Here is a 24,901-nt window from a genome sequence, read left to right as displayed (position 1 = left end):
CTCCTTACCCTAAACTACCTGTTATACTTAATAATTCTTGAGCTTCTCACAGCAAACATATGAGTACAATGCATAAATATTAAGAACAATAGCATGAGATTTTGTTTTCAGTACTGAAATTCTCCCTGATGCTCTATAATTGGGGTTTCAGTAGCAGCTTGTTTTAGGGAGTCATCCAACTTATACAACACCTTACTACATTGTACAAATTAGGATTCTGAAATATATAAAACAGTTGAAAGCAACTGTGTACCATTATAAAAATTCTGCACAGTTACACGATTGAGTTGTAGACATTAGATATTTGCTTAACTGTGATCAATGCAGAAACTATGTCAACATCATGGTGAATGAGTGGGGGTGGGGATGAGGGATAAGAAGTATGGCTCTCTTCATTGTCTATATTCATAAAGGCTTGCAGAAAATGACAAATCAAAAATAATGACCCAATGAGGGAGTTGATTCAAACTTACAGTCATTCATCCTGAAATGTATCCATTTAATTTGAATGAAATTAAACATTTAATGCCATCTGAAGATACATTCAGGAAACCTAAACTTAATAACACTTTACCCCTCCTCTATAAAGAGTGTTTTATAGTCACCAAAAGGACATGGGAGCAGCCCATTAAATAATTTTCTTTCTTCTTTTTTCCTCTTCCCTTCCTATATGCTGTGTCCCCAACAGTGAAGTGGTAGAGAATTAGCTAAATGTCAACCAGTACCCTGGGTTTGGAGAGGCACCATGACTCCACTGCATGAAGGGAACTTCTACCCAAGAGGCTACCCAGTGCTGGGTTTCAGCCTAAGATAGGAAAGGAGGGTGACTCCAGAAGGAGCCAGCAGAAAGGACTAGAGACCAAGCAGCAACTGGGCATCCCTGTGGGGGGGTGGCACTGGGGACAATTCAAAATCAGGTACCTATAGAGAGGCTGATGCAGTAAGAAGTGGAGAGTTATAGGCACTGGGTGTTTTACCTTAGACAAGAAACAAGTTGCAGATATTGGAAAAGTATCTTCTGGATGGGTTCATGTCAACTTGACACACGCTACTGACACAAGCTAAAGTCATCTGGGACAGGGAGCCTCAGTTAAGAAAATGTTTCCATCAGATCAGGCTGTAGGCAAGCATGTAGGGCATTTTCTAAATTAGTGATTGATAAGAAAGGGCCTAGCCCATTGTGGGTGATGTTATCCCTGGGCTGGTGGTCCTGGAGTCTATAAAAAAGCAGGATGAGCAAGCCATGAGTAGCAAACCAGTAAGCAAGACTCCTCCATGGCCTCTGTATTATTAGCTCCTGCTTCCAAGTTCCTGCCCCACTTGAGTTCCTGTCCTGACTTCCTTCAGCAATGAACAGTGCTGCAGAAGTGTAAGCCAAAGAAATCCCTTCCTCCCCAGCTTTCTTTGGCCATGGTGTTTTGTTGTTGCAACAGTAACCCTGACTAAGACAGGGTGAAAACAAAACGAGAAGCAACTCTTTTGTATTAGATTAGAATTGGAGATACTAATATCAACCCATAGCTTCTGAGATAGACCAGTAGCTAGCAGATATATGATAGATACAGAATAGATAGATGGTAGATAGGTAGACAATAGTTAAAGTAGTTGGTAAATGATATATGGGTAATCAAAAATAAACATAGGGCAATACTAGGTTGCATGCGTAAAAATATCCTTTACCTTTGTCTACAGAGAACACCGGGGCAATGCCCAGCTAGCTCAGCCAGCAAAGCTGAGACTCAGAGTATGTGGGAGCAGAAACACTCCCATTAGCCAACAATATCCACATCTTTGCCTCAGGACTAAGTATGATGCTTGGGGAAAGGTGTGACTCAAGAGCTAGGCAGAGAAACTCCAATGGAGTCTGAAAGATCTAGAAAAAAGGACTATTGTCATAGTGACAGGGCTATTCCAGGAGACACAAAAGAGTAGGGAGGGGCTCTCATTGGCAAAGCCTCAGCAACTTAAGCATCATCCTAATGATGGAAGTGACACATGGGCAATGTGTACCCCATATGTTCATAGATGGGAGAAGAAACCTCTGTATCTGTATTGGCATAACCAACAAAAAGTCCTGTACATGGTTCATGCCTGTATTCCAAGCACTATGGAGGTGAAGATAGGAAGACTGCCATGAGTTTTCAAGGGCAACCAAGGCAATGAAGAGAACACCAGCAAGTCTGGGCTACAGAGCAAGAGCTAGTTTCAAAACATCAGACAATGCCTGGAAAGATACCTCAGTGGTCGAGAGCATGGACTGGTCTTGCAGAGGACTGAATTTAGTTCCCAGTATAAGCATCTGTAACTCCAGCCCCAGGATCTAATACCCTCTGTCTTCTGGATGTATCTGCACTCTTGTGTACACACACACACACACACACACACACACACAATCTTTCAAAAATAATACAAATAAACAAATTTGTAATTTGATAACCTTCCCACAAGATTCATCATCAATTATACAGGGAAAAGAATGATTTCAGTGAAGAAGTCGAGCAGTAATTTATACAACCCAGCATCAGGGCTTCTGATAGAGGAAGCAAGGAGAGTTATCTCTTTTAGACACATGCTAGGGTTCTAGGGCTAGTTACTGTGATACTTGTATTTTATTGGGACATGCAAGGAGGAGCCCAGAAGACACAGAGAAATTATGCTAGGTTAAATCTCACACTGTCACTGTAGCCTTTGCAACTATTCAAGCAAAAGGAAGAATATTAGAATTTAACTTAAAATGTATATATGGACAGAGGTGTTTTCAAGAAAATATTTTGGGATTTTGTGGTATTGTGTTCCCCCAAATAATGTGTGTTCCTCGAAATAAACTTATCTGGGGTCAGAGAACAAGACAGCCACAATATTAAACACGAGAATAGGCAGTGGTAGCACACGCCTTTAATCCCAGAAAGCGAGCCTTTAATCCCAGGGAGTGGAGGCAGAAAGAGAAAGATTGTATAAGGCGTGAAGACCAGAAACTAGAAGCATTTGGCTGGTTAAGCATTCAGGCTTTGGAGCAGCAGTTCAGCTGAGAGCCATTTGGATGAGGACTCAGAAGCTTGTAGTCTGAGGAAACAAGACCATCTGAAGAACTGGTGAAGTGAGGTAGCTGTGGCTTGTTCTGTCTCTCTGATTTTCCAGCATTCACCCCAATAACTGGCCTCGGATTTGATCTTATTAATAAGACTCCTTAAGATTCATGCTACAGGCTTTCATAAGCAAAAAAATGTTAAGATTAAGATGAAAGTTCAACAAGATCTTTGTGCCAGTTAAGTTTTTGTTTGTTTGTTTGTTTGTTTTGCCAACTTGACACAAGCATGGATCTGGGAAGAGAGACCCTCAACTGAGAATGCTTCCATCAGATTGCTGTAGACAAGTGAGTGAAAGCATTTTCTTGATTGATAACTGATATGGAAGGGTCTAGCTCACTGTGAGCAGTGCTGCCACTGGACAGGTGATCCAGGGTGGTAGAAGAAAGTAGGCTGAGCAAGCCAGGAGAAGGAACCCAGTATGTGACATTCCTCCATGGCCTCTGCTTCAGTTCCCTTTGATTTCCCTTTATGATGAACTACAACTGTAAGCTAAAATAAACCCTTTCCTTTCAAAGAAAGAAAGAAAGAAAGAAAGAGAGAGAGGGGGGGGGGGAGGGAGGGAGGGAGGGAAGGGAAGGAGGAAGGAAGGAAGGAAGGAAGGAAGGAAGGAAGAAAGAAAAGTATTAAGGTTCAGGACGACTGCTGGTCAAGTACAGGGCTTGAACAAGTACAAGAAAATATTTCTGTCACCCTACCCACTCCTTACTCTTGGTCCATAGAGAGAATCAATCTCTCTCTCTCTCTCTCTCTCTCAATGTGTGTGTGTGTGTGTGTGTGTGTGTGTGTGTGTGTGTGTGTGTTGTATATATGTGCTCAACGTGGATGTGTGTGTGCAGGTGCATGTGCTTGTGTGTGTGCATGTGAGTGGAGGCTAGAAGTCAGCAGCAGTGTCTTCCTTGGTCTCTAACTGATGCAGTGTGCACCGGTCACTTTTGTGTCAACAGTACACAAGCCAGAGTCATCTGGGAAGAGGGAGCCTCAACTGAGGAAATAGCTCCATCAGATTGGCCTGTAGGCCAAGTGGTGGAGCATTTTCTTGACAAATGATTGATGTTGAAGGCTTCATCCCTTTATGAGAGGTACCACCCTGGGGCATGTGGTCTTGGGTTGTATAAAAAAGCAGGCCGAACAATCCATGGAAAGGAAAAGCTAGGAAGTGGTGTTCCTCCATGGTTGATGCTTCAGTTTCTGCCTCCAGGGTCCTACCCTGTTGGAGTTCATGCCTTGCTTCCCTTGTTGATGGACTGTGATGAGGATGGATAAGCCAAATAAATACTCTCCTCCTCAAAATGCTTTTGGTCATGGTTTCTATCACAGCAAGAGAAACTTAATTAAGATGCAGGATCTCTCACTACAGCCCCTATCACAGCAAGAGAAACCTAGTTAAGATGCAGGGTCTCTCACCACGGCCTCTATCACAGCAAGAGAAACCTAGTTAAGATGCAGGATCCCTCACTACAGCCTTTACCACAGCAAGAGAAATCTAGTTAAGATGCAGGATCCCTCACCACAGCCTCTATCACAGCAAGAGAAACCTTATTAAGGTGCAGGGACTCTCTCTAACCCTGGAGCTCACCAGTTTGCCTGGGCTGGTTGGAACTCCACTGACTCTACTTCCCTAGTGCTGGCATTACAGACACATGCTACCACCATGGCAGACTTTCACGTGGCTGCCAAGGATCCAAATTCAGGTCCTCAGTTTTAATGGCTGAGCCATCTCCTTAGCCTCTGAGACTCATTCCTTCATTATCCTCTACTTCAAAGTTCTGAGAATAAAATGTAAATATTTTGTTTACCTTAGACATAACTGATGTAAGAAGAGTCACCCAGTCAGAAACCTACAAGGACGTCTTACAGTAGGTATTTGCTATTAGGATTTATGGGTGTGTGTGTGTGTGTGTGTGTGTGTGTGTGTGTGTGTGTGTGTGTGTTTAATTGGAGAAAAAAGAAGACCATAGAATTATATAATAAATTCTAAATGAATATGTGACTCAGTAAATGTTATGAACCCCTGTCACATGAAGTAAATTCAATATCAGTGTGTGTGTGAGTGTGTGTGTGTGCGCGCGCGCGCACGCACGCAGTCTTCATTTTTAAAAGAGGAAGACTACACAAAACAACCTACTTTGAAAATGTGATTTTATATACTATGCTATGCATACTATGTACACATTGTAGATGCTTAATAAAATGTGTCAAAGTAATGTCCATGGATTGAATTGGACTTTGGAGTGTTACAGGGAGATTGAAGGATAATGTCAGAAAGGAGGGCATGAACATACAGACTCTTGGGTAGAATGATGTGAGTGTTGAGTTTGTAATTCAGAAACCTACTGGAATGGATTGCAAGGAAGAGCCCTGCCCCTACAGAGTTCACCACACACAGGATAAATAATCACACAAAATAATACAAACTGTGGTGAAGTAAGATTAACACAAAAGTAAAGTCAGGAATGATGTCACACACCTGAAATCTCAGTACTTGGGAAGTGGAGGCAGAAAATAATAAATTTGAGATCAGGCTGGGCTACAAAATTGAGGGTAAAGCCCACCAGGGGCATAGAAGACCCCATATCTTAGGGTTTCTATTGCTGTGAAGAGACAGCATGGCCACAGCAACTCTTATAAGGAAAACATTTAATTGGGGCTGGCTCACAGTTTCAGAGGTTTAGTCCATTATCATCATGGCAGCATACAGTCAGATATGGTGTTGGAGAAGGAGCCTAGAGTTCTACACCTGGATCCCTAGACAGCAAGAAAAGAACTGTGTGCCACTGAGCCTGGGCTTAAGCATCTGAAAGCTCAAAGCCTACCTCCACAGTGACACACTTCCTTCAACAAGGTCACATGTACGCCAACAAGGCATCTCCTAATAGTGCTACTCCCTATGGGCCAAGCATTCAAAAACATGAGTCTTTGGGAGCCATTCCTATTCATACTACCATATCCTGTCTCAAAAAAAAAAAAAGTAAGACAAAATGAAGACTTCCAATGAGATCCTGATAGGAGGGATAGTTTAGGCTGAGTGCCAGAGACTATTGACTATCGGCAGAGATGTGGCACCAGATCACAGATCTGAATGATCCACAGTAAACAAGGACACAGATGTTGACATGTAGGCTTGAGGCCATGGCTCCACACTGGGAAGGGATGGAACTGATGTGTAATGGAGCCTGGTACATCCAGAACACTGAGAGAAGGCCCCAGAGAATCCACCAGATAAACCTACAAGATGGGCCCAAGAAGTAAACAGAATGCAAAGTACATGAGATTTCCAGTCATGTAAAGGATTTTCAACTTGATTCTCAGAGTCACATAGAGAATTTTAAAATACAGAGTAACACTATCAGATTTTGATTTAAAAAAATTCCACTTGAGTTGACAAAATGTCATGGGAAGGAGTAGGACATCTACTGTAACTTATTATCACATTGTTCTAACACTTGCTACACAGAATGGCAAAGGTGGACCTCTATGACCTCAGAGTCCTGTGCTCTGGGAGGAATGCAGAGGGCAAGGCAGAAGTCCTAGATGGGAAGGTGGACAGGGACCCTCCCTTCACTGTTCCCATTATACAGAGATGTGTTACAGGCTATGAGTTATGTCGATAATTCTGAATAGAATTCCTGTCATGTTGATTGGACAGACTTGGCCATGGACATTTTACATTCCAATAAAATGGCTCTCTAGGGGCAGACTACTTAAAGATCAACTATGCATTTTTTCTTTAAATTTTATGCTCTGCTCCATGATGACAAATGACTTTGTAAGATGCCACATGGCAGATATTTTGCAAGAAACAAACCCAGCACATTTACTCTCTTAAGAGACATGAGATCCATGAAACACAGGCTGTTCTTCAATTGTTTTTTCTATGTGTGCATGGAAGGAGAATATTTTTAAATGCACACTTAGAAATGTTACTACTATATATATGTCCCAATAAAGAGCATAACTCTTTTGAAATCATATTTAGGAAACATGGAAGAAGGGTTTTAGACTGTTTAAAAATTCCTCAAAGGAAGGTTTTCAACAAATTTCAACAGAACCAACACTAAAAGCAACAGTTTGATATTGGTGGAGATGACGTTTTCCAGCTGCATTTGCACATTTAGCAAAAGATGGAATCAAAGATGGCCTGTTTTCATTGGAATCTGTATATCTATGGAAGTCTCCATTTTCAGACATGATAGCCATTAAGTTAAAAATCAAAATAGCCCTATAAAGCAAAATTGGGGCTTGGTATAACAGTGTTAAATTTATATCTAAAAATTAACAAAGCATATGAATCACACTGCTGTTATCAATTTTTACCAAGAAAAACAAAACTTCTATATTATGAAAAAGTACAATTAAAATATGTAAAAGCTGGTTCACATTCATTTTGTTAACATTTATTTATTTGCATGTATTTAAAATAACATCTTTCCTTTTAGAACAGGTACACAGTAACATGTTTATGTAATATGCAGATAAATATGTAGAAGCACACATGGTCAATTCTTTTTTACTGGTAACTTGTCACACTAAAAACCTAGAGATCATTGGAGAAGAGAAGTGGATTGATGAGAGTTACAGAGCAAAGCAGGCTATGCTGTCGGGTGCTGGAGTGATGGATCAAATAGACTGAAGTGTTCATGGGTTCATGGATCTCAGTGATGGTGTGGAGACACAGTGTGAGACGAGGAATTTGATGTGTTGTGGCCATGGCATCATGAAAAATCTGTGACACATGAGCCAAGTGGGTGAGGAAGAACAAAATAAAGAAATGACAAAGAGTCTTTTGTCATGAGCTAATGGGTGGATGTTGGGTGATGTTCCCCCAAATCTGGAACATCACTGGATGCTATGAAGACAGGATATCAGTGTCTCATGTGAGTGATGATAAAGCTGAGATAATAAATGACTGCTTCATCTGTACTGTGTCCCCCGCCCCCAGTGAGATGACTGCAGGAGCATACAGCCTCCCCAAAATCTCCCTCAGCATCTTCAGCACTGTGACCTTTGCTGTAGGTCAACATTCATTTGGATGTTGACATCCTGCACTGAATCCCTCACCAAAGTCTAGTTCTGTCTCTTTACCATATTACCCAATGCTATGAGGTACACTAAGTTACTACCTTAGTCATGTAGTTCTGCTGACACCCATTCCTTCATCTTCCTAGCATCCTATAAATTTCCCTTTCCTCAAGTATTATTGGTGTGTTAAACTCTACTGAGGCATGTATCTCAGTTCTGGAATAGTCTTCCATGCTCCTCACTGGACTCTAGTCACTGTGGGCTGACCCCACATATTATCTTTAAATCACCAGCATTTATCTCAGTGTCTGAAATAGAGTGGTTAAAAATCTGAATTATCATCACACAAATGAATTAATTTGTCTGTAAACTATTCACTCTGATTGATTGTACAATATTCATTATCACCTTGAGTCAATGTGGAATAACCTGGGAGACACAGCTTTGACTGTATATGTGATGGAGTTTCCGTAAAGAATTAATTGAGGGGAGAAAAAACTGACACTGAATGTAAGCAGCACCATCCCATGAGTAAAAAAGTGTGTGTGTGGGGGGGACCAGCAGAGTGCCTCAGAACACGCATCCCCTTCTCTGACTCCTCATCCAAGTTATGAGCATGCAGCCTCCCAGTGCCACAGAGAGGAATTGTCCTTCCTTCCTTCCTTCCTTCCTTCCTTCCTTCCTTCCTTCCTTCCTTCCTTCCTTCCTTCCATCCCCTTCCCTTTCCTTCCCTCCAGAATGGACTTGATCCCCTGAACTACAGGTAAGAACAAATCCTTTTTTCCTTAAGTTGTTTCTCTCATGTATTTTATCATAGAAGAAAAAAAAGCAACTAATACATCTACTAATGTTTGAGACACAGTGGAGGCATTATAGGGATTATTTGACATCTGAAAACCATTATGTGGAGCCTGTATTCACTATACATCAGCACACTGGAAACTCTATTCCAGGCAAAGTAGATATTTTTTTTTCCTCTATAGAAGTCACAGGAAAAACTATTTCTGCTTCCCTGGCTAAACTAGTCTCTGAGAAAGCACATTACCAGAACAGTGTGGTGATAAGCTGCAGCTGTGGTACTTAGTAGTGTGAAAGGCAGCACAGGACGTACAGGGTAATGGGTGCTGGAAGATGGGTCTCCACTCTGCTGCTTCCCTGCTGCTGCCTGCAGAGGCTTAGGCATTCATCTCCACATTGATGCTCTATTGGTTCTGAAATATTTTTACCATGTTCTAACCGCACAGTAGCATGCTGAAGAAAATATTCATGAGACCCAGGAAGAAGTATTTTTCCAACTTCGTTTTTCAAAGGAGGAATTGCTTCCAGAAATTTCTCTTAAAAGTCAACTTTCCAGGGACTAAAGATGGCTCCGAGGTTCAGAGCACTGGCTGCTCTTTCAGAGTTCTGTTCCCAGCACCCACAGGGAAGCTCACACCCATCCACTGCTGGAGGAGTTGATGCTCTCTTGGCCTCTGGAGGCACTGTATGCACATGGTGCACAGCTATACACGAAGGAAAAAATACCCCCAATATAGTAAATAAATATGTGTACTTGACATTAATACATATGCATAAAATTAACTTCACTTTCCCATGAACAGTTTAGATGATAGTGTTTGGAAATCTTTTATACATAGATGATTTGTGTTTGTGCCTTGTATATTATTCATTGCCATTGGGAATATAAAGTTAATATAGCTCATGTTTATTATATAGAGCGATCTATAATCTATATACTATATGATACAAAACAGTATTAAATATAATACTATATTAATAACATGCATTATTAGACATGTTATGTATAATTTATATTATCATATACAGTGGTTTTACATATAATGATCTATATTATATTATGACACATGTTGATGTGTAATATAATTATATCTTGTGTATTGTGGTTACATTATGAAGCAATGGCCTAGAGATTCCCTTTTGTCAGGATCTTGATTTGGGACAGTGATGATTCACACTTTTGTCTTCTTGTGAACAAGTCAAAAGCTTTCAGAGACAATCAGAAATACAAAGGAATAGTCAAGGTGGATAAGCACTTTCTAACACCAGCAGTGTCTCCCACCCTATTTTAATGAGGGAAGGCAGCAGAGAGGGTCTAATAAGGCAGAGTGTTCCTGTACACTGTGCAAGCACTCCCAGCTGCCATTCACAAGCCAAATATAGCACTGAGAAATTAGTCCTCAGAAATACTGCTGCTGCCGGGACCACTCTGTCTGACAAGCAAGGGCTGTATTCTCATTACTGTGTCAGAGACACAGGAAGAAAAGGGAGAGGACAATAGAAGAGGCAATGGGGGCAGGGCTGTGGGGATGGCTAGCTGCTCACCGTAGAAGAGTGGGATTGCATGCACCTGAGCCAGACCTACAAGGGATTCCATCTCCCTGGCTGCACCCCTGCTGACTTGTGAGTCCAGAACTTATGGAAAGCAGTGATTCTGAATGTAAGCAGAAACACAAAAGTCAAAGAGCTCTGATGCTGTGGCTCCCAGTATCTGGAAGACAGGCTGGCTGGAATCATGGGCCATACCTTGCCTATGGTGATCAGAGCTATTGTCTGCAGTAGCCACCCACACCATATGAGAAGGAAGGGACTCTGTCAAGACAGAAAGGGAACTGAAGCCCCTCTCCCACTGCCAGTCTTAGCACACAGGCTGACTTCTACATTTGGTCCTCACACCATCACTTTATATCTCAGACAACACAATTTGATCTGCTTTTGAGCTGTGCAGCAAGGAGTCTCTTATATCTCTCTGTTGTTATTTTAAGAAGCCTGTATTACAGAGAATACTTAGGGAGCAAAAAATATTCTGGAAGGTTAAGAAGAGCAAGAGTGAGCAATGTCTTATCTACCTCTTCTCCAGGACTTGGTGGGTACGGTCTCTCAGGACTATGCAAATACCATTGCTATTCATCTTAGACTGATGAAAATAAACCAAACCTCATTCTTTCTCACAATAAACCACTGCTTAGAGGGGTGGATATGATGGGCATTTTGCCTGTGTCTGCTTCTGATGTCTTTGGGGCTTTAAATAAAGCTTAGGGAGGCTTGAGTTATTCCAAAGACTCCCCCTTCACTAAACCCTTTATCTTTTCTGTCAGATGAGCCTGGAACTTACACGTGTAATTTGCATAACAGGAAACAAAAACTTCCAGGGAAAGGGAAGAGGGGGTTGAGGATAGCAGCAGATTCTCTTTCCTGTAATCTAAACACCTCTTCAAACCACCAGTTTCTCTAGGAGGACCCCCCATAGGCATGGGACTGCTTTGTGATGTAAACATACCTGAGCACTTCAGTACATACAAGCCTACAACGCTAGGGTGGGTGATAAATGGTGACAAGTGGAACATATGTGTGACAGTTCCGAGGCAAAAGATACAGACATATAAACCCAATCCCTCTTCTGCCTCCTTAGACCATGTCTAGTCAGAAACAAGTGCACTGCAGGGAAAATCTAGTAGCCACAGCACTGTATTTATAAATAATAATTATAATTGGAATATTATATCTTAGACCCTGACACTAGAGTCATCTAAGTTTCTATCTCACGCCAGTATCAAGAAAACAAATGACAAGGAATGCTGGCTGTCCAGCATGTGAGGAAAGAAGATCCTTATACACCGATGGTAGGTGTGTAAACTGGAACATCCCCTATGGAAATCAGTGTGGAAGTTTCTTTAAAAGCTAAAACCAGAGCTACCTTATGACCCATATTTGATCAAATACCATATGGATGCTATAACACTCCTACAGCAATATTCATATTCACTGCTGCTCTATAGCTAGGAAATGGATCAGCCCAGATGCCCATCAACTGATGAGTGGATAATGAAATTGTGGTACACTGTATATAATCGGATTTTACTTAGGTATAAAGAAAAATGAGATTATGAATTTTCAGGTAAATGGGTGGACCTAGAAAGTACTGAGTGATGTAACACAGACCCCAAAAGACAAACACCACATGTCCTCACTTCATAATTGGCTCTTACCTTAGAATTTTTAGACTTCTGTGCTTAGCTGGGTGTACCAGCAGAGTCCAGGAAGCTAGATGGGGGCCATCAAGCAGAGGGAAGAGGTCTTCAAGTAGGGAGGGGAACACTTCCTCCAGTGGAAGAAGAGGGATACTAGGATGGGAAGGTTTAAGTGAAGATGAAGATGAATATGTGGGTAAAAATGTCAACTAAAACTAAGGAAGTAAGAGAAAGTCATATGGAGCACTATTATTTTGTAAGCTATTAAAAGATGGAATTAAAAAGAGTTTGAATTGAAGTAGCTTGGATAATTCTGGTTCCCAAAGCCATAGTTTATCCAACAAAAATCCCAGTGCCAGGTGTAGGACACCTCCTTATAAGTTGTTGGCCAGTGTCATGGTTTGCATGAGAAATGTCCCATGTGGGCTCCTGTATTTGAACACTTGTTTCCCAGATGGTGCCACTGTTTTGGGAGGTCAAAGAATGTTTAGGAGGTAGAGTCTTGTTGGATGAATGTTTCAATGGCGGTGGAGTTTGAGGTTTTATAGCTTGGTCCACTTGCTGTTCTCTCTCTCTGCCTCTTGTGTGTTGTGTATGAGTAATATGTGGTTCTTGCTGTTCCCTGACTGTCAAAGTCAGCCTCATGCCCCTGATTTCATACCTTCCCTACCATGACCCGATCCTTCTGGAACTGAAAGCCAGAATAAACCATGTCTTGTCCCAAGTTGCTTTTTGACTGTGGTATTTTTAGGACAACAGCAGAAAAGGAACTAATACAGTCAGAGAGTGCCCAGACCCACCAAAACCAGACAGGCCATTGCCCTTGTCCTTGGCCACCTGTAACACGAAATCTAATTGGTCTTGTAATAATAATAATAAAAAAAAAAACCTGGGAGCCAGATATTGGGGTAAATGCTGAAAGATTGGAGAGACAAAGGAACAAGCTGCTGCCACACCTCACCAACTTTATGAATCCTCTGACTGAATATCTCTGAAGCTCTCCAGCCAAAAAACCTTCAGCCAAAGAGCCTTCAGTTCCTGTCTCCTCACACCCTATATACCTTTCTCTACCCAGCCATCACTTTCTTCCTAGTGCTAGGATTAATGGCATGTGTGCTTCCCAAATACTGGGATTAAAGATGTATGATCTCAAGTACTGGGATTAAAGGTGTGTGCCACCATTGCCTGGCTCTGTTTCTCTCCTAGACTGAGTCAGTCTCATGTAGGCCTATTGTGGCTTTGAACTCACAGAGATCCAGACAGATCTCTGCCTCTCAAGTGCTAAGATTAAAGGTGTATGCCACCACTGCCTGGCCTCTATGTTTAATCTAGTAGCTTGTTCTGTTCTCTGATCTTCAGGCAAATTTTATTAGGGTATACAATATATCACCATATTTACCCATAAACTACATGATAAGACCCCATTGCTAAACACGTCACACACTTTAATTACAGGACATAGAAGTAAGCTGGTGCTTAGCTGAAGCTTCTTTTCTGCTTGCTAGTTTTCAGAATGCCAGGATGTGCTATGCAAGCTACTGGGGGGTGAAAGTCATTAACAGTCTTACCCAGCTGTGAGACCTACAAGCTACCATATCAATCTGCCAGGCAAGATGTGCTCACCAGTGTAATATTGGTATGACTGTTATGGTGGAAATCAATCACTCTCTGGTTGGATTTGAAGACTCAGGAGCAATTCATACTTTGTATTGTAAATCTGGTCCAAAGTTTGTGGATTTGAGATTTGAAGACCCAGGAGGAATTCATACTTGGTACTGTAAATTTGGTCAAAGGTGCATGGCTACAGAAGCCATAGGCAGTAGAAGAGGCCTATTATTGTTGTTTTGCTATGTTGACACTATATCAAGCTGCTTTGTTTGTTTGTTTTATTTTGTTGTTTTTTGAGACAGGGTTTCTCTGTGTTGTTTTAGTGCCTGTCCTGGATCTCGCTCTGTAGACCAGGCTGGCCTCGAACTCACAGAGATCCACCTGTTCTGCCTGCTGAGTGCTGGGATTAAAGATGTGTGCCACCACCACCTGGCTCAAACTGCTTTTTAAATATTTATGTTTATAACACACATTAGTGTTCATTTCAGTCTTGGTTAGGGAAGCTTTTGGCTTGAAATGAGCAGAGGTTACTGCATAGATCCCTAACTGGTGAACATGCTGTGAATAAGTAACTGTTGAGCATTCACCCTAAGGTGGACATCTCTATTGTCCCCTCAGAGGCTCAGAGAACATGACAGAAGAATGGGTAGAAAGACTGTAGAGTCACGGATGGGGAGAGATGAACATAACATGGATGTTCTACCCATAAACTCACAGCAGCAATGGGTTTCTACAAGGTATCTTCTGCACATGACATGGATATTCTACCCATAAACTCACAGCAGCAGTAGGTGTCCACAGGGTGTGCACAAGACTGGGTCTATCAACATCCCATCCCAGAGCAGGGAGAGGCTCATAAGGCCCTGCCCCTCAGTGAGGAGCCACAGGCAGTTGATAGTTGCTAGGAGAAAGATCATGGTTTCTCAGTGGTGTAGCTAGAGACATTGCCTTGCTCAAAACAATGAACTCTCCCTCACACACAAATAGGCAACCTGGTTAAATACAGCAAGCCAGGAGCAAATGAGACATAAAATTAGGAGGGGATTTCCTGGGATGAAGGTGAAGTTATGTGTAACATATTTGTAATGGAATTGTGAAAGGATAACTTTAAAACAAACAACTTTGTGGAAAATGTTCCTCACGTTTAAAGCTGATTCAATCATATGTGGCATCTCCCATGGGTGGAGACAGGATACTTTCAACACAGCAGAGTGTCCCTTAATCATTTTGTCACCCCTGTGTCTGCTTGCATGGCTCCACCCACACTCTCTTTCATCTCCAACGCAGTGTCTACCCTATGACTCTCATCAGCTGATCCTACTGATCCCTACTCTCCTATAACTTCCTCCTTAAAGGCAAATGCTATGACCTTTCTATACTTTACCAGGTTCTCTCAGGACCTGTTCAAAAGCTAAACACAACACGAGCCCTAATGACCCACCTGATGAATTAACAACCCCTGAGACAGTGAGAAGTAAGGTCGTCAGTATAGAGAGAGCATTTAGAAGTAGAGGAGTTCAAAATCACAGGGCCCATCCTGAATGAGCAAGTGTTCAGAATGAGAAGCCGGAGCCACAGGTGCATGACGGCAGGAGCACTCACCATGCATCACCACACCTGCAGCCGCACTTGCCCTAACAAGCCGGCCACTCTGTTCACTTCGATTCTGAGCTTGATACTTCTATTTTAATAAAATCATATGCAGGGTTTGGTTTGGTTTAATTTGCCTTTTTTGAGACGAGATCTCACTCCGCAGCCCAGGCTCTCCTGGAATTCACTATGTAGCCTAGGCTAACCTAAACTCATTCAAGGCAGCCTTCCTGACTCAGTCACTCTCACCAGGGAGCCTTAAGGAGATAAATACTGACCACTGTACCTAAGCTTGTCAGAGCATTGGAAACAAAGGAAAGACACAGATATGAACGTAGCAATACACTCATAATATTCCAAACTGTGGTTACTAGTTTAACTCCTTCTTTGTGCTCGAGAAATAGCAGCTAGAAATGCCTAGAACAGTTGTGATGGGGAAGGGCTCACACCAAATAAGCCCTTGCCTCAGTCCCCGTGCCTTCATGCAGGGAAGGCTCATTTCTGGTTCTTTCTGGACACCCAGAAGTCAGCAGAGACTCTGTCCCCAGTGGTCCCACAGAGACTGGGTTGACACAGCCTCTCTCTCACTGAGGTGACTGTAGGAAGAACAAATTAGGACCTCAGGAGGCCATAGGAACAATTAATTCATCCAATTTGCCCATTTCCGTTCTGCCTCTACTTGATGGCCAGCTCTGGTTCTTTGACTCACCAACCACAAAGGGAACAGAGGTGACCTTAAAGTGTGTCTGGGAAGGGGAGACACGGGACAGTACCTCACTGATCATGGTACTGATGCCTGCCACTTTCACTGAGGAAAAAACAACGGAGTCTCTTTTCTCTGAGATATGTGATTGTGTGCTCATGCTCACGGTGTGCACACATGCCTGCAAACACAATCATTAACTGGAAGCTGGATTTTGGGGCTCAAATCAAACATGAAGCAGAAAGAGCTAACCTTCCTCTCTGCAGTCAGGATAGCACCCACTGACCACTAGATAAATCACCACACTTTGGGGAAAAGATGAGCCTAGAACTTTAAACTCTAGAGTGTCTCCTACTCTTGGCCTCAAACAAGCACACTCGCTTGGACTCTTCTAGTTGTCCAGGGAGCAGGAGCAGTGAGTGAAGTGCTTACTGTGCATTCATGATGCCTTGGGTTTGATCCCAGCACTCACATCAACAGCCAGGAGTGAGGTGCCCAACTACAATCCCGGCAATGCAGAGGTAGAGACAGAGGGATTCACGGGCTTGCTGGCCAGGCAGTCTAGCCAAATCAGTGAGCTCTAGAGTCAGTGCAAGACCCTGTCCCCCAGATAAGGTGGAGAGAGATTAAGGAAGACATCAGATGTCAATCCTTGTATACACCACACATACACACACCACACACACTACACATATCACACACTCACAACACACACCACTTGAAGTTATGTGTGTGAACATATGGGTATGGGAGTGTATGAAATATGCTTCATTTCAGCTCTAAGAATGAGAAAGCACACTACTTTGTGATTTGATGAGAGCATTCAGAAACAATTTTGAAAGATAAGTTCATAGTGGCCATTTCTGAACACGAAGTCTCAGAGATGATGGCTTCCAAACAGTTAAACGAGGTAGACAACATTATAACCTCCTGTGCACTCAATCTCTATAATATAATGTCTAAGGTAAATGAGATTACTTATAAACTGGAGGTGGAGGTTATAACTAACTTCCTGTTATACTGCCTATGAACCAACAGCAAGAATCACTCTAGGTTTCTCCTGGCAGACAGCAGTCTGAAATGCATGTCACAGAATGATGACAAAGCTCATCCACAGTGTCTGACCTAACATCTCAAAGAAAAGAATAGTCAGAATATCTTTAAGATGGCAGTTAAGACACTGTCACTTGCTTTAGCAAAGGGAAGAATCCATATGGATTCTTCCTCCATTGAGACAGCAAGACCCAGAAAAATCTATGCGTTGAATTCAAGAAAGGAATTAAGAAAATAGCTATCTGAGTAGATTTAAACAATATTTAATGTAAAAACAAATGTAAGATTTGTGGAGTAGCTAAGAAATTTGAAATTTTATTGACTTATTTCCTTAAAATATTCTGAACTTTGATTTTATGATGGAATTCTGCCAATATACATAGGAACGATGGATTCTTGTTTCTCTTTTTATTCTGTATTTGCTTATTGTTTCAGCCACTTAAGTTGTTGGTGTGTAAGCACAGATCCTCAGAACACAAAGTAATGGGTTGGAGCTGTGTGCAAAACAGCATGTGACGCTACCTAGTTGGCAGCCATAGAATTTTACAAAAAAATTGAAGAAGATTTTATACTTATTTTACAGTGTGTGTGTGTGTGTGTGTGTGTGTGTGTGTGTGTGTGTGTGTGTCCATGGAGACCAGAAGAAGATGTTGGATCTCTGGGATCTAGAGGTGCAAGACATTGTAAGCTGCCTGATGTGGGCACCAAGAGCCAGACCCAGGTCCTCTATGGGAGCAACAAATAATCTTGAGCCAACACTCCAGCCCACAATAATTTGATATCATTGTCTTTAGAATCAAGAAAGAAATAAAAACAAACACTTAAGGAAGCACTTGGCCACAACACAATGTACTCACAGCATGCTTCTTCAATCATAAAGAAAGTATTATTACCCCATTTTATAAGAAAATGGAGATCCAAGTTATAGATCTTTACAAACTCTAACTCACAGTTCTGTGGGCTTCAAAACTCATGAGCTTTTCAGAAATCATACAGATGATTATAGAATCATTTTTGTAGATAAAAGAGAAAAATCCACTTAGAAATTTAACACCTACTGGTGCCTACCAGTTACTATTGCCTTCAGGGGTAACTGTGGTCGTGTTAATAATCTTATTTTTAATTTTTATCTATTTTCTTTTTAATGAGTATGTGTATTGTGTGCATGCTTGTGGATATGGATGCTCACATGTCTGTAGAAACAGATTTGCAGGTGCACATGTATGCAGAAGCTGACAATGGATGTCTTCCTCTATCACTACCCACTTTATTTAATGAGTCTGAGTCTGAACCTGAACTTGCTGACTCCAGCTGATCTAGCTAGCCAGCTTGCTCTGAGAAGGCCCTGTCTCTCTGTCTCCACAGTGCTAGAATTACAGAGGGCAGCCATGCCTGCCTGCCCTGCACTTATGTGGGTCTAGGGATTTGAACTCTGCTCCTCACACTTGTGCACCAAGCATTCTCTCCACTGAGTCATTTTCCCAACCCCTCTGCTCTTTTCTTGTGAATCCCATTTCAGTTCCCCTTTACTCAATAAACAACTCACAAAACTGAGGCTGAAACAACATTGAAGAAACTGTTGGTCTAAGGGTTGGCGTCAAATACCAACCAGCAGAGGTCTATCAAAGCCTAACCCTGTGGCATAGTGAGAGGCACCCCTATCTCTATGTGATGTGAAAGCCTGGATTTTAACAGCACATGAGGACACCACCTGCCTCGATTCTATTTTTAAAATCCGACTTTTAATAAGATTAAGAATAAACTTGATGCATGTAGTTTCATTCATACAACACTTCAGTAAGGGTGAAATAAATGTCTTTAATGCATATACACACCAAATATATATCGGAGAATCTCAGGATTGTGTATAGCATGTTTGTAGTCTAACTTCATCTGGCCATCTTTAACTTCTTTATTATCTCAATAAGAGAGGATGTCAAAAAGATTTAAAAATTATACTAATTCATATTGTCCTTCCCTGCAACATGTTAGAAACTAAAGTGAAAACCTACAATGTCAACTATAGTCTGGAGATGAAAATGAGATAGGGAAGAAGGGAGGGAGGGGGAACAGAGAAGAGATGGAGAAGGGAGGCAGGCAGGGGTGGGGAGAAATACAAAAGGGAAAAACGCCTATATTAGGAATTGTGTGTGATGAGCCTAGAGGACCATCTTAGGATGTGGCCACCCTGTTCTACAAACCCCGTGGAATGATGTCTCCACAGCTCTCTAGAGGAGTGGTACCCACGTACCCAAGTGGCAGCTGCCCCAGAGGGCCATGAAACACTTCATTAATCTGTTCATGGGTGTTGGCTTTTCCTGTGATTCATTTTCCTCTCCACTGTCTTTAGCCAATGCAATCCATCAATTTATTATCCTCCCAAACTTTACTCCCTTGCCTCTTTAACAGCGTCTGCCACCACAGGATTCATTTAGCTGCATGAGTCTCCACCCTCAGCTTCAGCTCCTTCCACAAACATCCTGCCCCAGGTTTTGTTTTTATCTCTGTGCTTGCCTCGCTGTACAAATATTAATGAAGACACATTTATCAATACTCACAAACTTCATTGTCCTTTATATAGTTATGACCCCCCAACTATCTGCCCAGCCTCCATTTCCCCATCTATCTAGGCATGCAGACCTATTTTTTACAATTGAATTAATCGCTTAACTGTACAAATTATCCACAAATCAATATAGGTCAAAATGAAATGATTCTATCCCTCCTATCTGTTCAGTATTTCTTAATTTCCTGACTTCTTTCCTGTGGTAGATACTCTACTGAAGTTAGAGTCATTGACAGTCTTTTGTATTGTTTCTGTTTTCTCAGCATACAAACCAAGATGTAACCAAAGTACATTCCTTCTAGCCAAAGCCACCAAGTATTTTTGGAATAAATACTTGCATCTCTACCTCATTGTTACCAAGGACTCCCTGGGCCGATCCCTCCTAGCTGAGTGCTCTCATCTGCATCTTCAAACTCCTCTTTCTCATTGTCAAAGCATTTATTTTACTTCCCTAAAATCCTTCAGTGACTCCCAAGGCTGTTAGGAGAAAGTCGAAGCTGTTGTAAATGAGACCCAAGTTAATGCCTCGAGTGTTAGAAAGCAATTCTCACATAAGAGATGGTGATCAGCTCCTGTTTTGCAAAACTCCTGGGGCTCAACCCAGATCTCTTCTTTAGTTGCCCACTTTGGGGACATGACATAGATTCCCTAAGTTCTTTCATTGAAAGGGACTGTATCATGCCGAACCAAGTACAGAGATCAATGATGCCACTATGTGTCCAGAGGAAGAAACATTTCTCCCATCATATTCTTGGGTCACTCTGTGATCCTGGGGCCAGTTCCCAGTCTTTTGGAGGGCCAGAGCATTAGAGGCCCCAGAAGCTGGTTATTTCTTAAATAACAGAAGACCAACTCAGCAAAATTGTAGTCTCAAATCTGCATCAACATTTTCAGAGATTAAATAAAATTATTTGCCCCCCCCCAAAAAAAAATGTTTCTTGGCCATTCATTCACAGTGTTCCTCTTCTGCAAGACTTGACATTCAATGTTGGATACTGCTGCTACCTACCTCATTCATATGGACTCAAACCCAGGGTGTACACAGAAGTCACAGCTTCCACACTCAGATGTAAACAGTGACTAAGCAATGTCTGGGTCAGGGTTCATTCTTCCCTACTTCCTTCCTAAGCAAGGACAGATTTTATTTTCTGGGTGTTATGAACACATCTTATTTTTGTTACACCTGAATTGGGTATCAGTAATATTATATTACACCCTGTAGTGAAATAATTCTTCCTTCCTAAATGGAAACATGATCTCCTCACAGAAGAGGGTACATGGGTTAATAGGGAAAATAATTAGTTTTATTAATATTTACTGTTAAACTCAATCTACTTTCTATGGGAACTTAAAAAATAACAGAAAAGCTCACTCTTCAGACATTCATTTGTCTCCAGAAAACGATGGTTAATTTCTTTATTACCTTCCTTGAGAAATGCAGACCAACTGCAGCTATGTATGGTGCTTCTGGGTCAACATCAAATTCTTTCATCCAGTAGCTTCCTCCTCTAGCACCCTGGATGGATTTGCTAGACCAACAATGGTCATTTCAACATGCTAAGGGAAAATAATGGTTTTCTTTACTTTCAAACTCTTAATTCCATTAAAATGATTCCCTGATGGAAACAGCATGTGGTTTAACATTGGAAATGATATAAACCCTTCATATAATTATCTATCTACCTATCTATCTATCTATCTATCTATCTATCTATCTATCTGTGTGTATTTTATTACTATGGCTCAATCATATTTCAAAACAGTAATGTAATACTTGAACTTGTTAAATAAAATCTGTTTATTCTAGTTGGGGAGTGTGTGAGTCCTAGGATTATCACTCTGGATCCTGAGTCCACACTTTGGTTTTGCTATGGTCATGCCCTTCACTGGGCTATTTCAAAGTTTAATTATCTATTATCTTCCACTGTGTTAGATAACTAAGCGTTACATCATTTATTGAATACTTAGTTCCTAATGCCCAAATTAGTTATACAGTGCCTTCTTCCCCTCGCCCACCATTCTTTGCTGAATTTGAGGTCCTATTCTGCATTTCCCTAAATTGCATCATAAATCAGAAAATACACATCTTAATAGAAATTAAATTCATTTTCCATGGGTTCAATTGGAGCTGTTGCAGCTTGGGGATAACACTGTCTCTAGCCGCAACTTTCTTCATATGACTTCCTACAGATGCTCTTTCCAGAAAGCATATGGCATTCAGAACACTGGGTAGCAGTCAAAAGGTCTGTGGTAAGGAAAAAAATTAGCTTCTTTTTTAACTTTTTCCATGGAGAGTTAGCCTGAAAATACACTCACACTTTTAGCTGAGAGCCCGGGAACTCCTTCATAAATGGGCACATGATCTCACTGTCCACATATAACAAACCCATTTTGTAAAAATGTAAATTTATTTGAAAAGACATAGCCTGTACTCTATCCTCTATAAATTCCTATGTGGGAGCCAAAACTTTCATGGTAACTTGATCTGGAGACAGGGCTTTTCAAAGGTGTTTGATTAAAGGGTAAATAAATAAAAGTGCTGATGCCCAAATCCAGTAATAGTGGTGTTCTTCTATGGAAAAGAAGAGATGCTGGCCTGCCTGTCTCTCCATGAACGGGCCCAGAGAAAAGGCCAAGTGAAGGTACAGCAAGAGAGATCAATATGCAAGCCAGGGGGAGAAGCCTCACCACGGCCCATGCCAGCTAGGACCTGGGCAAGCCAGGGAGCAAGACCTCATCACGGCTCATGCCAGCTAGGACCTGTGCAAGCCAGGGAGTGAGGCCTCACCATGGCCCATGCCAGCTAGGACCTGTGCAAGCCAGGGAGCAAGACCTCACCACAGACCACACCTGCCAGCACCTATGCAAGCCAAAGAGAGAGGCCTCACCATGGATCATACCTGCCAGCACCTTCTTAGAGTTAATGGCTTGCAGAGCAGGGAGAAACAGAGCTCTCACTGAACTTGTTCTAGCATCCCCAAACACTGATGTACTTGCTGTGTGAGCTGGTTCACTGCCAGCTTGTCCCATTGCAAAAATACCATGGTAAAGTTTTCAAACTTCAACACATATCCTGCAGCAACTCCATGAATTATACAAAGACATAAAATCTTCTCCCCCCACATTATGCCTCAGTGGCATCAAGAACTTCTGTCTGCAATCACGGTAGTATTCATGTATATAAGTATTTAATTTATAGCATATAATGTGTGCCACACCATATTATTTTCCTAACTGTAAAAGTTCAAGCTTTAAGAAATGATGGTGTGTGCATGCACACATATGTGCCAATATTTCAATGCACTTGAAAGTAATTTAGATAAACACCTGAGTTGCTCTCTTTTTAACTGTTATCCAAATGTTTTCTTAACACTTCTCTATATCTCCGAGAATTTCAAGATTCAGAAAAGTATACATAAAGTTCCCAACTCCACACACCCCAAGCTCACGACTTAGATCCTTTCTGGTCCTACTGAAAAGAGGACTTTGGCCCAATTTAACATATGGAGCATTCTGTCTTACTGATTTTCTTACAATTAAAAGCTTTTTGGCATAAGGTATAACTGAGACACAGATGAACACATCTAGACTAAATACACAAAACCCCAACTGGGCAATGTGGTACCCATGGGATGAACCATTAGGTAACTCACACACTTGCTTGTTACCATGAGCACCTAAGGTATCAATAAAAACTGTGTGTCTTAATGTTTCAAAAACAATACAACAAAATTCATAAAAAGAAATCAAATTCACTATTTCTTATTTTATTCCCTTTCATTTGAGTACACAATTAAAGAAGGGGTGCTCTTAACAACCAAAGATTTGATATGGGTACATTTTTGGCCTATGAACAGCAGATAATGAAATGGACAGGCCAACCAGAGGAAGGCCTTTGAGTGCCACAGGTGCAGATTGGACAGACCTGTGACTCCCCTAAACAATTAGCAAAGTTGGCAAGTCCTACCAGAAAAAATATACAGTGTTCAGTAATAAACGAATAAATAAATAAATAAACCCACAACTCACTCAAGCTCCAAGAACCAATGGTACTTCTGGAGATAAAATTACAAAGTCAAAACTGAATGTCCAAGAATAAAATTTCAATATGAACACTTACATTTTAAAATTCTAAAAACTTCATGTATCAAAATTCTCAAGATTATTACTATATGTTTTGTATAAAATATGTAAAATTCTGAATACTTCAAGTTCTGACTAAAAGAGCCACAGTGTGCACGGCTTTCCAATATATATGTGTATGTCCAAGTGTGAACATGTACACATTTATACAGACATAAGGACAAAGAAAACAACAGGAAATGGTAAAAATATAACTATTATATAAAGCAGTCACTATTCATTCTATGATATACTGATACATTTTCCCCATTGCTGTGAATTGATCATAGGGTTTTATGTATGCTAGGCAAGTGCTCTACCATGGAGGTATATTATAACCCGAATGTTTTCTTTTATGGAATAGACTTCACCTTGTGCCATTGCACCAAAGAAAAAGAAAAATATATAATTAACAAAATATTTTAAACTGTATCTTTATGCCATTACATAAAAGAAAAAACACAAAAGGAAAAATACATAATTAAAAAATATTTTAAATTATGCCTTTTTTCATTACAAAGAAACCTGAATTCCTACATAGCCACTGACCCAATAAGTATTTAACAAATACTGAAACTGACTAAACTATAACGCCTGTATTTGTTATTACTTTGTACAATAATTTTACACTAATCAAATATGCAGAGTTTAAACTTCTAAGTAATTTTTAAAAGAACATAAACCAACCCTTTACCGGATGCCACTTCCGCACACCCTCACCCTCACCTCTTCCTTTGTTTTCTTAGATATCACCCGCAGCCAGTCTCCAATCATGCTCAGAACGGCAGCAAAGTAAGCAAGCCCAACGAGGATCCAGAACCACACAACAGGCTTGTAGAAGTCCAGATACTCAATGTCCGATCCACCTGCAAGAGAAAAGCAAAGTCAGATGAAATAGTCCTCATCTCAGGAGTCCATAACTGAAATCTCTGACACACTCATTGGCTGAACTGTGGCTCAAGGTCAGATCTATTGGCCTTCCCTGCCGACCCAGGCTCTTCCTTTACACTGAATTTCTCCTGTTCACTTACATGACTCTCGGGTTTTCAAGGACCAATTCAAAAGGTGCTTCCAAAGGATGCTTCCTTCCCTTTCTGGGTCATGGTAACTGTCCATGTTTCTTTACTGTTTCTTTCGTCACTTATGACCATCTGTCTCTCAG

The 24,901-nt window shown here is 41.2% G+C and overlaps 1 protein-coding gene across 6 annotated transcripts in view; it reads right to left on the bottom strand.

The window, feature by feature from the left end:
* The window catches only part of Kcnk2 (potassium two pore domain channel subfamily K member 2), a 197,104-nt gene that overhangs the window by 15,263 nt on the left and 156,940 nt on the right, over positions 1-24,901 (bottom strand). For all 6 annotated transcript variants that reach the window (XM_036202516.1, XM_036202520.1, XM_036202517.1 and 3 more), the window contains one exon: positions 24,466-24,605. In XM_036202516.1, coding sequence (XP_036058409.1) covers positions 24,466-24,605 — 140 coding nt within the window. The remainder of the gene's footprint in view (positions 1-24,465; positions 24,606-24,901) is intronic.

Source organism: Onychomys torridus, chromosome 11, assembly GCF_903995425.1.
Source record: "Onychomys torridus chromosome 11, mOncTor1.1, whole genome shotgun sequence".
Classification (NCBI taxonomy): Eukaryota; Metazoa; Chordata; class Mammalia; order Rodentia; family Cricetidae; genus Onychomys; species Onychomys torridus.
This window is presented reverse-complemented; position numbering and strand designations above follow the sequence as displayed.